General features: G+C 37.0%; 2 protein-coding genes across 2 annotated transcripts in view; one reads left to right on the top strand and one right to left on the bottom strand.

Moving 5' to 3' along the window:
• Positions 1-2,998: 2,998 nt before the first annotated feature.
• wdr76 (WD repeat domain 76) lies at positions 2,999-9,210 on the top strand. The gene is made up of 15 exons (XM_015008323.2): positions 2,999-3,219; positions 3,309-3,419; positions 3,498-3,566; positions 3,670-3,759; positions 4,178-4,233; positions 4,526-4,643; positions 4,748-4,849; positions 5,052-5,089; positions 5,211-5,364; positions 6,357-6,515; positions 6,655-6,770; positions 6,895-6,993; positions 7,106-7,258; positions 8,103-8,156; positions 8,255-9,210. The coding sequence occupies exons 1-15, from the start codon at positions 3,037-3,039 to the stop codon at positions 8,520-8,522; spliced, it is 1,770 nt and encodes a 589-aa protein (XP_014863809.2). The 5' UTR covers positions 2,999-3,036; the 3' UTR covers positions 8,523-9,210.
• A 185-nt stretch (positions 9,211-9,395) lies between these two features.
• frmd5b (FERM domain containing 5b) overlaps positions 9,396-16,290 on the bottom strand; it is a 57,066-nt gene continuing 50,171 nt past the window's right edge. The window contains exon 14 of the mRNA XM_015008324.2: positions 9,396-13,736. Within this exon, the coding sequence (XP_014863810.1) occupies positions 13,147-13,736 (590 nt within the window). The 3' untranslated portion in view covers positions 9,396-13,146. The remainder of the gene's footprint in view (positions 13,737-16,290) is intronic.

The following is a 16,290-nucleotide window of genomic DNA, read 5'->3' as shown; positions in this document are numbered from 1 at the left end:
CAAAATTGATCATTCTTTGATAAGTCAATTGTTTGTTGGGAACATTCCTTTTTTTATTCAATAAGACAGACTCCTAGAAATGGCATACTTTTCTCTGTTACACCTGGATGATGTATATTAATGTATTATTGTATTTTACTCATTTCCTCTGTAATAATGTTTGATATTGTGTCACATTTTTAGCTGTTTTAATCTCAGACTTAGAAAAACAATCTATGTATTATTTGAGTTAATTTCATATCAGAGAGTGAAAAAAAAATATTTGTGAGGAAATTAATGTAAAATAATAATAAAAGTACCCCCGCTGTTAATCAATGTTGTAAAAACCCCATTTCACTTTAGGACAGTTCTTAGCTACAAAAAAATAAATAAAAAAATTCAAAAGATTGTATCATTCGGAGACAGGCATTTTTCCACAATATGTTTTTCCTGTGTAGTGTCTCTTACATATACTTTTTCACATTTCCGAGGATTTTTTTAATTCATGTTTAGTTGAAATTGTGGAGTGTAAGTTAATTTTGGCAGAGAAAGTCCATTGATAAATGCTTACTAACTGTCCCTTTGCTAGCTAATTAAGACTTCATTAAAAGGACACTGAAAAAACAGTACCTCAGCGCTTAACAGAACAAACAAAACTGACAGCGAGATTTAGGCCGAGTCTTCTTCACCCTCCTCATCATATTCTCCCTCCTCAGCAGTGAAATCCTGTTGCTGCTGGTCAGACACCTAATCATTCATTCTCCACTTCAGTGAACTCCATCTCATCCACACCCTCACCAGCGTATCGTCGGATGAAAACTTTGTGCCTGAACATAGCACTGAACGTCTCAGAGATATGCTTGAACAGCTCTTGGAAGGCCACACTGTTGCCAATAAATGTGGCAGCCATCTTGAGCACGAGAAAAGGAATGCCACGACTTCAGTCTTGAAGTTGTCTGGGATCCAGACAAGAAACACAGTCCCTTGAGTTGCTGTTGTCTTTCTCAGTGCCATTCAACACCATCTTCTAAAAGTCAGCTGAACAGTGCACTCACCTCGAAGTTTGGGATGAACTTTGACAGGTTCTGCATCATACTGGAAAACCTTATCAGTGATGCTTTATCCTGTGGGTTTTGGCATTTCTGCAATAGTTATGATCTTTTCTTTGTGTAGCTTTGGGCCTTCTATGCTGAGAGTATGACCAATATACTGAATTTAAGCTATTCCAGTCTTGAATTTGTCTTTGTTAAGCTTGAGGTTGATTGTTCTTATCCTAAGAGCTGTCTCATTCTTTTGCCATGTTGTTTTCTGTCTTTTTCCCACTACAGAATATTGTCCATGATGTTCACAACTCCTTTGAGTTCCTCAGGTCTTTGAGCAATGCACTTCTGAAAAATGTAGTTACTAATGAGATTCCAAAAGGCAGTGTTTTGAGTCTGCATTGACCAGTGTTAAATGTGCACAATTCAGAAATCTCTTCACAGTTGAATTAGTCAAAATCCATGGTTTAGGTCCAACACTGAAAAACTCCTTTCATTTTGCATCTTTGCAATGATGTATTTCACTGCTCAAAGTGGGAGGTCTTACCTCTATGTCTTTCAAAGGGAATAAATAGAAATCCCTTTGTTTTTGTCTTTTATAAGGCTACCACACTGTCAGGCTCTGTTTGTTTTTTAACAAGTGCCTCCATTATTTTCTGTTCAGCTTTGATGTTTTTCTTAATGCTAAATGCTTTCATGGGTGGATGCACTACTGGAGTGACTGTGCGATCAATCTGAATGTGATGTCTTCCAGTACACAGCCTAATCCCAAAAACACATCTAGTTACTCTTGCAGGACATTTGTTTCTCCTTTAAAGTTCACTTTAAATATTATCACTATCAGTCCATAAGTATTCATGAATTTCCTCCCAATATAGCAGGTAGGCTGGCTTCTATCATCTGAAAGTCCAACTCATGTTCTTTACTGTTGTAGTGACATTTCAACTTTACAATGTGCAATAGCACCATCTTGTGACAAGACTATGTCAGAAACCTAAAGCTAGATGATACATTATCTTTAGTTTCTTTTATCAAAATTGTACCAGGGAGAACATTGCGGTCTGTCCTAGTAGCAAGTCTGAAGATTAAATATATTGGCAAACATACAGGAAGATGTGCAAAAAATATAGCAGGTCAGATATAGCAGATTCCTCAGTAGTGATCAGTGCAGACCTGCTGAGAGGTTTTGGAGTGCAGGAGTCGCTTCTGAATACCTTTTTTTGATTCGCTGGTGGCATTTGTCATATTTTATGATTTAGTAAGTAAATTGAAGTAGCAGCCTATCTACAGGTGAGAGGAAACGGTTAGATGAGCTAATCAGGAAGACCATCTCTGTCATATGATGCTGCCTTGATCTATTGCAGGTGGTGGAAGACAGAAGAACTCTTGATAAAGTACTGAATGTCTTCCACTTCATCCATAAATTTGTTACAGAACTGAAGAGCTCCATCAGATAGTTTCAGCATGTTTTTTTTTTTTTTTCACTTAATGTAAATAGTCTGTTGTTTTGAACTTTTATGGTACTAATGACTTTGTATACAGCTCTCTAAAGGACTGCACAATATTATTTTTCTTGTATATTTGTCCTAACTGTATTCTCTTATTCTTCTTTTTGTTTCCCTGTTTTGTGAATATGGACGCTCCCACTGACGTTATATTAACTTGGTGCTGTGACTCTGGAATTTCTCCACTGTGGGACAATAAAGGATATTTCCATTCCATGCAAAAGTCTAATAGTCCCAGAAGAACAAAAGAACAGAACTAATAAAAAAGCCGTTTAAGAAAGTTTCTGTAGATGTGTGGTATTAGATTGTTTTTTTAAATTGTGTTATTTTTCCGAGTTATTCGATGTTAACTAGATTTCAGAATATAGTGTTTCTTTTTAGCTTGCATGCGCTGATTCCTATTCTTAACCGGTAGGTGGTGGTATTGCGTCAAATTGTTGTTTGCTAACACGGCCATTGCAAAGCAAGAAGAAGCAGGCTACTACTCCTCCTCCTCTTGTTGCACAAGAGAAATGGGAGGGATTTGTTACAAAACTTATACACCGTGTGGCGGCAAACAGTTTGCGTCTCCGTCTAGTGTGAATGTTAAAGTCCACAGCTGTGCAATCAGCTTTAACAGCTGGGATTTATTCACCCAATTTACTGAGTGTAAGGACATGTCTACCAGACAAACAAAACGTGAAGCTACTATGAAGGTACAGTAACTGTCTGTTTCTCTTTCTTTGTGACTCTTTTTATGTGATGAACTTTTGTGTAACACATTTCTCTGCTCACCGGTGAACAGCACTTGACTCCAGATACCAATGCAACAGTCCGACGGTCATCTCGGAGGGCTGTCGCCCCTAAACGGCTCGACTTTTCTCCAGACATGGCAGATGAAACGGTGGCGAAAAAAGTAAGTTCAGGCAGGGAATGGTTTAGTCAGTTATGTTGGAAATCTGTTCGGTAATAGGTCCGCATTTTGTCTCGATAGAAAGCAAAAACCAAAAAGGAAATGCCAGAGAAGAAGAGGATAAAGGACGAAGATGAATTGGACCAGACGGTAAGTACACCAAACTTTTTACGTTTATATCAGATGTAATGGTGGACGTATATTCTGTGTGTGAATGTACGGATGATGTCAATATGGTGTCTTTGCATAACAGAATGATGGAGGGCTGTCTGCATACGAACTGGAGCGCCTTGAGAACATCAAGAAGAACCAGGCTTTTCTGTCCTCCATCAACTTACTCCAGGTAGATCGACTGGTTTGTTACTGTCTTGTGATAACATTTCCTCTGTTAAATCATAACGTTCACAAGCAAGCTACTGGGTAATAAAAAGATAAAATTTGAATTTTAAACCTCAAGTGCATCTAAGCCAGATGAAACATGATGCATTACTTTTGAATTCATATCGGTAGTTAAAATGCATAAAATCAAAGGTATTCTTATAGCAAAATAAAGGCATTTATTGTTGGTAAATATGCAACTCTGGTCCAACATGTCTTTAATATTGAACCCCTGAATCAAGGTGCTTTTCATCTTTTATTGAAGATGTCAACAACTTGCTTGCAGCTTTATTTCAGATTTGTTTCACTGTGACAGTTGTAGAGATTGTTCCAGATGTTCTTTTTGACTAGAAATAAAACTGGTGTTTTATTTTTTTCATAAGGCCAGAGAGGATTTGCATCAGACCACACGACCAAAGCCATCGCAGCGAGGTTTGAGGTATGGTCAGCTAAAACTCTGACTGCTCATTTCAGAATTCAACTTTAAATTATTTTCTGGTTGAAAGAAATTTGGGTACATTTTGGTTCAGTCAGCAATGGTTGCTAAAATGCAAACTTTGTTAAATGGCATGATTTGCCAAAGTTCCATGGCCTTTCAAAGTACTATTCATTTATTTATTTTTTTTGATGTAAAAATATTCTCTGGCAAGCTTTTGCATTACGTTTTACCAGTCCTAGCTCTTTTTTTTTTTTTTTTTTTTTACATTTTTAATTTTAACATTTATTTGCAGGCCTCAGTCAGCTGTTAAGGAGGCACTTCCCCCTCGTAAATCCCTACGCCTTCAGAATAAACCAGCAGAGAAGTTGACTCTTCCCAAAGAACCTATTGATTCGCTTCACCCTGATCTGGTATCATGTGATAAATGTTTACTACTGAAATCCCTTCAGTAGTTGTGTATTGCATTCTGGATTTTCTCTTACTTATTTAGTTTTTTCTTGTTCTTCCACTAAAGGCCAGGGTATTAAAGAAGCCCAGTGGCGCTCTTCACATGAATCCCATAAATCAGGAAGGGGGTTTCAAGCTGCCACCAGAGCTTCGACAGCTCTGCTTGGAGGTAAGAATTACATACGTTTCCTTCTTATTGTTCTGATTTAACCTTTTTTGGAATAGAATTATATGTTTTACTCTGATATCAAAACTTTTCTCTTGATTTTCTTTTAAAACTTAAGAAGCAAATGATTTCAGCTTGATATAAAATCTGAAAAGAAAAGTTTTGTCTTGGTTTTTGGTTTGAAACAGTGACTTTTTTTTAACAGGACTCAAAGGAGGAGCAGAGGAAGCTTGATTTAAAAGAGTGAGATTATGTTTAGTTTTTGTTATTTTAAATGTTTAGTGCATTTTTGACAATTTCTCGGGTGACAAAGATGTTCTGCTCCTGGCAGGAAATGATAAATGACTGTAATGTCTGAACACAGGTACATTTCTGCTCTGAAAAGCCTTAAGATGAGGGAGGACGATGTGGTCAAAGTGGTGAAAGATCGCATCTTCTCTGCAGCCTTCCATCCTTGCAGCAGCAGCCTGTTGCTCGCTGCTGGAGGCAAGTGGGGAAAAATAGGACTGTGGAATATGGTAAGTTGCCCTTTTGCCTTGGTAAGATGAAGATTTGCAAATGTTTTCTCACCCCTTTAACATTTTATGTGTCATAATTTGAAATAAAAGCTGGACTTGCAGCTTTCTTTTAACAACAATTTTCTTCTTGCCAATTTCCCACAAAATCCAGACTTACTACTTGCAGGACTAATTTTAGTACCTACAGATTCTCCCAGCTTAGTGTTGATCATTGCAGCTCCCTATGATTTACCTGAGGTCCTTTGGCTACTTGTTTTTTTTTTTTAGCACTTTAAGAGAATGCATTAATTTATTTAATTATTTTAAACCATTTAAAACAATCATAAGCCACTCCCTACCGTGGATCAACAGATTTTTATTTTTACTTTTTTAGAAACTGTACTGCGGCTTTGGGAGATATCTTTCAGGCTTAATTTATTAAATATGTGTGCATATTTGAAACTCCCTCTGACCTTGAAATGATCTATAATTCACTTTCACGGGAAGCATAGCAGAGGGATGTAATTGTTATTAAATCTTGATTTAGTATTCTCGTGACAATGTTTTTTTTTTTAAGATATTTTAACTTCTTCATGTAGTTCACATACACTGAATTAATTTTTTTTTTCTCACTGCTTGAAGTTTAATCAGATCAAACTTCTCTTGTTTTTTGGATCAGTTAGAATTACAACATTTTTATCTATTTGCTAAGTGCCACAATAACAAGAGAAGGAAAATGTGAAGCATTTCTTATCTTCAAATCCAGAAGTTTATTCTTCAGTGTAGCATTGCCTTTGAACTCTGACTTGGGTCAAACCTTCTGGGTTTCCTTCTACAAGCAAAATAAAGATGTGTCCTTTTTGACACATTCATGCATCGCATACAGTCCCAGCTCATACTGTACGTCTTCAGCATAATCCCAACCACACTCTACTCTCTTTATTTCCAGGCCAATATTTAAACAATTTTCTTCATACATGTTTGATGTAATTATTCATTTTTCTGCGCATCAGGGTGCTGAATGGGGCGATGACGGTGTTCTGCTCTTTGAGCCCCACTCTAGACCGGTGGGCAGCATGGCGTTCTCCAGGTGTCACCCTAACCAGCTGCTGAGCGCCAGCTACGACGGATCCTTGCGCTGCATGGATGTAGAGAAGGCCGTATTTGATGATGTACGTACAGTTATAAACCGTCAAGCACATTTGTTCAAAAATATAATGTTGATTCTGAAGTTATCCATCCCTCTGGTAACTCTACCCTCCTTCTGTTGCTAAGATATTCAGACCTTATGTGAAAGGGTTTTTGTTCCAGGTATATGACATTGATGATGGCCTGAAAACGTTTGCCTTCATGTCACATGACTGCTCAACCCTTCTGGTAGGGAACTGGTTTGGAGAGGTTGCCATCGTCGACAGGCGAACTCCAGGGTAAGGCTTCATTGTTCACAATAAGTGTTCATGTTTGTTTCTCTTTTTTATTTACTGTTTTACTCTTGAACATTGTAATTTTTCTCAGTAAATCGTCTTTATAACAACTTCATTGTCCTTGAAGAAACTCCCATGAGTCTCTTCACTCCCTAAACACCAAGGCTGTTCGCTGTGTAGACGTCCATCCTCTCCAGATGCAGTACTTTGTTGCAGCAGAAAGCAGGTAATTATTGCATCACTGATTTCTTCCATCGTTTTGAGTTTCCATTTTGCTTTTTCACATGATCAGATTGTTTTCTTTTTAAACTTTTTTTTTTTGTTTTTTTTGTCTACAGGACAGTAGGTATCTATGACTGCAGATACTTGAAGAAGACCCAAAGCAAGGCAGTGGCTCACCTGAATGGGCACGCTCTAACCATCACCAGTGCTTATTTCTCACCTTGCACTGGAAACCGAGTTCTCACCTCATGTCTGGACAACCACATAAGGTGAAGCAAACAAGCTGTTAAAGCACTGAGGGTTTTCACATCTTCTGTTACAACCACAAACCTCAATGAATTTTTTTGGGTTTTATGTGATGGACCGACACAATTTGGAGCACTTTTGTAATGTGGAAGAAAAAGAATATCTGCTTTTCAAATGTAGTAAAAAATCTGGAAAGCTACTAGTTTGTAGAGCCACGTTTCACTGCAATCACAGCTTTATGTCTTTTGGGTTGGGCATTCCACATTTAGAGAGTGGAGCTTTTACTTATTGTTTTTTTTTTGTTTTACCTGATGGCTCAAACTCAGTCTGATTGAATGGAGAATGTCTGCAAAAAGCAGTTAAGTCTTGACTGATTCTGCCACCACCGTGCTCCAACATAGAGTGGGTGTGTTCAAGGTAACGTGTAGTGTATGTTTTCTCTGAGGTGGTGAAAACTTATTTTTTGTGGAGCCTACCCTAGTTTAGTCTTTGCCACTGAAATGTTTGGTTTGTCACTTGGTCTTTATGCTAATTGATGTCAAATTTCTGAGGCCTTCACAGAACAACTGTACAATATGCACAAATTATTTACCACACTGTTAAACTTTAATAATTCAGGACTTGTCAAGGCTATTGGATACTCTGATTTTCTGGGTTATATTTCTTTAAAACTGAAGGCAGCGTAACATTTTCTTTCTACTTAACATTTTTATTTGGTCTGATGACAGAAAAATCTCTCAAACAATAAAATGCATTGGGGCTATGGGTTGTAACATGCCAGGAAAATGAAGACGTTTAAGGGGTATAAATACTTAAAATATTCCAGAAACTGTCTTTTATATTATTGTGTTCTTATTAAATTTATAGGATATACGACACATCTTCGTTGACTGCTGAAACTCCCTTGATTAAATCAATCAGGTATGTTCAGGATTTATTTGCATTTTAAATATTTTCCTGTATTTCATGTTGGGTCCTGATCTAACTATGCAGCATGTTTCTACCTCTTGGATTTGCAGTCATGACATGCAGACGGGCCGCTGGCTGTCGAAACTCTCGGCAGTGTGGGACCCCAAGCAGGAGGACTGCTTTGTGGTAGGAAGTATGAAAAGACCCCGGCGGGTGGAGGTGTTCCACGAAAGCGGGCGACTACTGCACTCCTTCATGGATGAGAACCTTGGCACGGTGCTGTCCGTCACCGCCTTTCATCCCACAAGAAATGCTCTGCTGGGGGGAAATTCATCAGGACGCATGCACGTCTTCCACAGTTGGAACGAAGGCCAGTGAGTTTTCAACCATGATCCCTGGATGAGATGAGTAATGTAGGAAAGATGCTGCCAAAAATAATTAGAAGGGTCCTAAAATGGGCCAATTTAACAAATAGTATCTATATTCTGTACTTGGTCCATTCCAGATGTGTTGCACCTTTTTAAAAAAACAAGCTTTTTTTTCTTTTCTTTTTTTTTAGATTGTTGCTCAGACTTTCATAGTCTGACTTCTCAGGGTCTTTTTACCCTTTTGTTCACAGTTCACTGAGTTGCCAATGCAACTGCCTGTGTCCTGCTTCTATGCATCTCATACATGGATTCTTGGTGTTAATATATTAATTCCTTTATTGTTCTCTTCAGAACTTTTTTTTAATGTTGTATCCTCTATAAAGAAGATGACTTCCTCATTCTTTGAAACCTGTCTTGTTGATTTAAGGCTTATTTTGGAGGGAGATTTGACCACATGCCTTCTTAGTTTTACAGAAATGTGACTATTGTGGTTTATTTGTTACTTTGAACAAGACCACCATGTACTTCAGCATATTTAAACAAAAAATTTTGCACTTTTTTTTTTAAGTTACGGAAGTTTGAAAATGCAGTAAGTCAGCTGTTTTGTTTGTGGAACTGTTTTGTCTTTTAATGTTTATATCTTTGACGTTTACATAAAAGCAATAAAGTTATGCAGTGAACATAACTGCTGAAGATAATTGTATTCCCAAATTCTGTGTCACTTCAAGGGTGCAGCAGCTTGACAAATTTTAAACAAAAATTTTCTTATGTGGTTGACCTGAATTATTTATTATAAGTTGGTAATCAATGTTTTTATTCAGTTCTCCATGTTCTTGAATGTTTTATTTGTAAAATTTAAACTGCATTTAAATCAACTACGAGATTTAAAGTATGAATATTGTTTATTCACAGATTACACTAGTCTTCAGTCAAAAATAGGAAAAAGCAATCTTGTTTAGAGGAACTGAATGCAGAACATAATGCTTACAGAGACAATGGCGTGTGCTGGACTTCAATACAAGAAGAAAGATTACAGTAGGAACGTGTTTGACACCTAAATCCTGTCGACATGTTTCAGTGAGAAGAAAGCTAGTAGCTTGATAGCTGAACTGATACTCCAGGTAATGTGCCAGCTCAAGTTTGAAACATTCAATTATCCATTTTAACTTCCTGGACAAATCAAACTGCATTGTACAAGTGGACACAGTAATTTTTTTTTTTTTTTTTTGCAATAAAATATATAAAATTTGTACTAAAGGCAAGTGAGAATTCAATGGGTTCTCCTTTTGAACTCTTGAAAACAGACTTTCACAAAAAAAACATTTTGCATTTAATCAAATTGCATAAATGAATCCGATTTATAGAGAAGACAAAGAACAAAAGTGGATTTTACGTTAAAAGGTTTTTCCAAGAACAGGGACCAAAATCTGTTCCAAACATGCCTCTACAGTATTCTTTGATGCACCGTAAATGTTTAGCAAGCCTTGAAGGCAAATATTTGCATTTAACAAGTCGGACATTTTTACTACAGAATCTGAAACATTTAGTCCTGTTTTGTTATAGGACAGGGGTGTCCAAATTTAGTCGCTTACTTTTAAATGCATTCTTTCTCCAACTCAATTTGCTTGACTAGAGAACTAGACTTGGGCACCCCTGATTTAGCACATTTTATTACACATAAACACAAATGTAAGCAAAAAGCAAATGTTCCTGCTTGATTGGCCATTTCTTTGTTTTTATAATCCTGTTTGGTCCAAACTGAATTAAAGCTTCAATACGAGTAGCCTACTGAAATGTGCAGTTGAAACCAGATGTATACATGGACTGTGTAAAAAAAAAAAAACAAAAAAAAAAAAACAGAATAAATCTTTCCTAAAGGCCAGAATGAGATCATTTTCTCACTTTAACTTTCTTCACAGTCAGAAGAACCTTAAAATGTGGTTACATTGCTTTTAAACTGACATGTTTTCCACAAGCTGTAAGCAGCTTGCTGGGATTTTGGCCCATTCCCCCTGATATAATTGGAGCTACTGAGTCGATCTGTAATTCTCAAACATTGGCTTTGTTTTTTCTCCGGTGGGAACAATTGTCATTATGGCCAAACGGTTCAATTTCAGTTTCATCACAGGACATTTTTTTTATACAAATATGGATATTTGCAAGATCCAAACTAGCTCTCTAATGTTGCTTTTTGAGTAAGGTCTTTTCCCTTGCAGAGTGGCCTTTCAGTCCATCGTGGTGCATGACTTGTTTCACTGTGGATATAAACACTCATCAGCTTCAGAGAAGATCCACACAGGAGCTTTAGGTTTTCATCTGACTGCATGTCAGACAAAATTAAAAGTTTTTTTTTATTTTATTTAGTGTATGTAAACATGGTTTCAACTGCACAAATATCACTGTAAGTATGTTACTGAAACTCTCTAGAGCTACAAAGTAAAAAGCAGCAATTTGTTAATATATATATTTTTTAACCATGTAAAAGCAATAAAATTCATACCGCTGTCCCTAGGAAAGGTTGATTTTTCATTTGGAAAAAATGTAAATTACACAGTAACCATCGATCCTATTTACCTGTATATATCTAGAATTTCTCAAACAATAAAATCATATCGTGTCTCTTTTTAAAGCATAATGTTCCACATCTGCTAATACACTTCACTGGCACGCAGCATTTATGTTTTGCTTTTTTTTTTTTTCATCCTGAGGACAAACACTTGACTGTGAACACTGACTTTTGGAGTTTGTTTTTTTTTTGTTTGTTTTTTGGAAAATAAAGACACATTTTAGGTTTGCTTGCAAAAAATCAGAGTAATAAGGCTGAAGACAGTCAGCAGACTAGAAGAGCGTTCATCTGTTGATGCAAACAGGCTGTGAAACAACAGAGGTTTCTTTGGTAGGTGTGGCGATGAACAACGTGTTGGATATAAACAATGACTGCTTTCTAATGAGTGCCTTAAAAACATTTTTTGTTGTAAAAACATGTCGCAGCCACTGTGAGGAGGCGTCCATAGGTTAAACTGACGGCAATTTGTACAAAAATAAACACGATTTAAATGTACTAAACCTTAAAATAAATGCATGATTTTAGGAACAGCAGGGTAACACAAACTTAAATGACTCACTTCTGTAGGGTTCTGACATAAAACTATCTCTTAACACTGTGGGAAAATAGCACAAAGTTTTCAAATTTTACAAAGTCAAATTTCCTTAGGTAGAAAGTATTTTGGATTTGTAACATTATTGCACATCAAAATGAACTTTCTACAGATTTTGAGAGGAGAACTAACCAAAAAACCTGACTACCACAACATTAGTTTTTCCTTCAAACTACAGCAAAGTGGCACCAACTCTTCACACGGAAACTGATTGTGTTATTTGGCTCCTATTTAATAAGCAGTAAACTTATAACTTGGATATCTTATATGTATTCTTATGAAAAGCTTATTTTATTTTGTAGACTTTGATGGTCCAGTATGGTTTGGACTAAAATGATCATGTGAGAACATCTGACGAACACCTGAACATGGACACAGTTAAACTGACAAACATTGTTCAAACCAGCTCACAGGGTAGCACCCGCATCACTCTGAATCATAAAGTGATGATGAATAACTGTATGTAGTTGTTTTAACTGAGTATAAACAGATTATCTGGTTCAAAACTTGTTTAATTAATCACTTTATGATGTTTCTCACCCCTGCACATGTCTTCTACTGGCAGCCTAAACACCACCGTCAACTTTTATGGGGACTGTTGGTAAAAATGCACAAAAAGCCCTGAAACAAATTTATCTTTTAAGTAGCATAATTTCACACTGAATACGTTAGAAAATCATTTTAATTTGAGGACCTGGAAACTATTGATTATAAATTATAGTTTCCAAAACATTAACCAAAAAAAAAAAAAATCTAAAAGTGCTTCTATTACATTTATATTTTGTAGGGATTATGAGAATTGACAATAAGTTTGGCACAGCTGATTTTACAAAAAATAAAAAATAAAACCAAGTACATATTACAAATGAATTTGTTTTACACTGCTAAAAAAGTGAATTAAAACTCGATTAAACGTCTGATCATGTATAAAATTATGCTAATGCAGTGAAAGATTCAAGGCTTTTTGCACATTTTTATGAAGGATTACCAATAATTATCGAGGTGATTATCATTCAGGTCATTATTGGTTTGATCAAACTAATCACCTGTTCTATTTTTTTTAATCTCTCTTCATAACCATTCCTTAAGTCTCAGGTCATCCTCTCTCACAGTAATGATATGAAGTATAAATTAATAGAAAAATAAAGGCAACTATCTCTGGCTGAACAAGCGAAGCCTGAACGACTTTGATCAAAGCTTTGATTCACCCTGCTTTTGTGACTTTGTGTAAAAATAAAATACCTTAAAATGACCTGGATTTCTAAAATAAAGTGTGATTTTTTTTTTCCTACGTATGTAGTGATAGTCATACATTATAATCACGGCAGTCTGTGGCTTGTGACTGGAACTCCTTCCTGGGAGAAGCAGAGCCGATATAAACAAAGCTGTCGCATTCCTCTTATTTTCTCCTGTACTGCCCCGTCTCTGTCCCCGGAGGTCTGTGTTAAGTCATGGACTCTCCTCCGTCACTTCACCTCATTTGCTAACAAGAAAACCGCCCATCCATCGTAGCTTACAGGCGAACCAGCGCCGGAGAGGACAGAAATACTCGAAGTGAAACTGCTGGAACTCTGGTGTCTTGCGGATGTCCCTCAGGAAGGCTATGTCCAGGTCGGACTCGGTCAGCATGATGAGCAGCAGCAACAGGGCGAACAGCAGTCCGATGGTGACCAGGAACAGGCGCAGCACGCTTAACACGAACTTGTTAAGATCCTCTACATCAGCGCCTTGTGAAGGCCTGCTACGGACCGTGCGCGGTGCTTTCCTGCCGGGCCTGAACTCCCCCCCCCGCCCCTCCTTCAGAGCCCTCGCCTCCGACTCCTTCTCCTCGTCGATGCTGCAGGGTGCGCCATTGAGATGGCGAGCTGAAGGAAGCTCCACGCCGTCCTCTGCTACAGGAGTGGGCAGCACGCTGTCCGAGGGGCTGTAGGTCTCGTCGGAGATCACTCCTGACGTGCTGGCCTCGCTCCCGTCCTCCAGGTGGCCCCGGCTGGACATGAAGGAGTCACCATGGGAGACGGAGCGCACCGGCGTGGAGTGGGCGCTGTCTCGAAGAGACTCTAATCCTGAAAACACGGATTCAGAGATTATCCAATTAAACTCGGTGGTGAGATTTCAATCAAGGATGTAAAGTCAAAATTTCTAACCCTCCTATTTGTTTTTAATTCTTTCACTATGTCCATTAAGAACGGCATAAGATCTGCCATTGCACCACCATTGATGCACCAAATTCTAGCCATGCCGTTTACATGAAAGCTCAAATTAATACCCATCAGACAAGCAAAACTTTTCCAATAGTGCTGGTATGTTTTTGGCTGATTCACTATTTAATAAGAAATTAAACAAATGTATCACATAAAGTTCCTGATAAGTGTACACATGTAGTCTTCTTTTAGTGGTAACTAAAATGAAAAGAAAACACAAAAAGTTGGGTGATTGTTATTTTAGATGATCATGTATGTGGTAATAATGGACTGGTTCTATTGTTTTGCTGATGTGACAAATTTTGATGGCTTAGAAATGCAAAGGAAGTGTTTTATTAACACTTTGGTGTAATTAAAAAGTTATCAACCTGATAATTACAGTGTAATTAATAAAAACAAGGCAAGACAAGGTTGACTTCAACGCTCTGATTTCTTGTAAGTTAGAACATTTTAGCCAGCCTGCAGAGAAACTAATTGCTCATTACAAACCGCTGACAATATTTCCCTTATGAATATGATTACACTTTTTTGTATATTTCTGTGAACATATTCCATCGGTATATAAGTGACATTCTTCTAAAGCACTGATTTTCATCGTTTGTTTAATTTCCGATATTGAATCAAGTGACTTGCTGCAGTTATTGTAAAATATGACTGTAAATGTATTAGAAGGGTTTATTAGCATTTGATAAAAATCACATTTGTATTAGGTGGTTAAATTTTTTCACTGCCTTTAAACTCAACTGCTGCTTTGCACATGGATGATTTCAGATGTGCAGCAGTCCTTTGTCATGACACCAAGTCTGAATCAGATTTGCTTTAGAGCTATAATTAGGCAGTTTTCAGACATGTTTATATTTGCCATTTAAAAACTTGAATGCTCTTATTGTTGGAATAATTGGTCATTTAAAAGATACCAATCTAAACTCTTCCTTTTGGCCTTTTCCTTGTCTGTGGGGAGTTATTTCTTTTTGTAGAAACCCGTTTATCCAAGCAATTTAAAGTTTAAAGTAGCCCCATGGTAACAACTGACTCTGCTGTGTGGCTTTAACACTCCTTTATGGTTACCCTTGACTCCTTTCCCTCCTCTATAATTAATCTTTTTTGCGGTTGCAGTTTTGGCCCAATGTCCTTTTGTGACAGGTTTGTTGTGGTTTCATTTTTCACTTTCTAATGACTTTGATGAAACTCTAGGCATAGGCATTGTGCTTTATTATAACGTATTATTTTTTGTCAAATTAACAGTTTGCCGAGCCTCTTGCTCTTCATGTTATGTCTTTCATATTTCTCATTTTGTTTTTTTAGACAGTGTTGGTATTTAAATTCAGACAGTTGAGATGGAGAATAACCTTATGCATTTGGATCCAAACAGCCTTCAGTTTTTGATTTTTTTCTTAATTTATTTGTCTGTTTATTCTTGTAAATGCTTTGCAGATTATTTGATTTTCTGTCTGAGAAAATCAAATACTGTCTGTCGTGTAATTTAGAGCATTTGAAATTGCGATACAAATACATTTCTGGTTTCATCACAACGTAACATAGTATCTTACAAGGTTTTGAATATTTTAGCTAGATTTTTTTTTTTGAAGAAGAAAATACATCTTTTTAAGCCAACTGCTTATTTGAGATACAAATAACAGGACATTTTTGTCACATCTAGAGTCAGTAGTAAACATACATTTCTGTAGCTTCTAAAGTTCATTTTTTGTCACTCTCCAGGACCAGTTGTATTTTTGGAAACTCCCATTTTCTTTTTTAAATGTTACTGTTCTTCTATACATTCTCCAATAATTAATAACTATTTTCACAGTGCAGTTAATTCTGTGTCTTTTTTTGTAATCTGTTTCCTGATACATGAAATAGATTTATTATAATTTTACTGAAAACATTTCACATCAAATTAGAAAAAAAAATGCAATTTTAAAGTGGGTGTATTTACTTTAAACAGCATCACCAGCATCAGCAACAGTTTTGACTGTTCTTTGTGCATTTGGATTCTAAGATGAGTGTGTTCCCTCAGTTTTTAGTTTCTTTCTGTCTTTGTGTTTATTATTCAGCTCGCTTCAGGCCGCCTGTTTGCTCTCTGCCGCTGCTGTTCTCAGTCCTCTGATCGGCTCAGCTGCATCCAGTGTCATTCTCCATTTTTTTTGTCCCCAGTGGAAAAAGTTTGGACACCACTGCATTGTGCAAAACTTATTTTTCCCTCATTTTAATTTTTGACATGATCAGATCAATCACTGAATTAGTCTTCTTTCATCAGAAAAAAACAATCCATAGAAAACACAACCAGCTGGGTTTTTACCTGCAGCGTTGGCTTGTGGCTGACTGTAGCCATGAAAGGAGGGTGGGACAGCTAGCCTGGACGGAGATTTGGAGTTATGTCCTGACCCAGAACCAGACCCTGAGGTGGAAGATC

The sequence above is a fragment of the Poecilia mexicana genome, unplaced genomic scaffold, assembly GCF_051168715.1.
Source record: "Poecilia mexicana isolate PSO_F unplaced genomic scaffold, ASM5116871v1 scaffold_3, whole genome shotgun sequence".
Taxonomy (NCBI): domain Eukaryota; kingdom Metazoa; phylum Chordata; class Actinopteri; order Cyprinodontiformes; family Poeciliidae; genus Poecilia; species Poecilia mexicana.
This window is presented reverse-complemented; position numbering and strand designations above follow the sequence as displayed.

Excerpts from the sequence above, each read along its gene's own strand:
- wdr76 (XM_015008323.2), top strand. The coding sequence starts at position 3,037 with ATGGGAGGGATTTGTTACAAAACTTATACACCGTGTGGCGGCAAACAG. Across the intron at positions 3,220-3,308 it reads AACGTGAAGCTACTATGAAG|CACTTGACTCCAGATACCAA; the intron begins GTACAGTAACTG and ends ACCGGTGAACAG. Across the intron at positions 6,994-7,105 it reads TTTGTTGCAGCAGAAAGCAG|GACAGTAGGTATCTATGACT; the intron begins GTAATTATTGCA and ends TTTTGTCTACAG.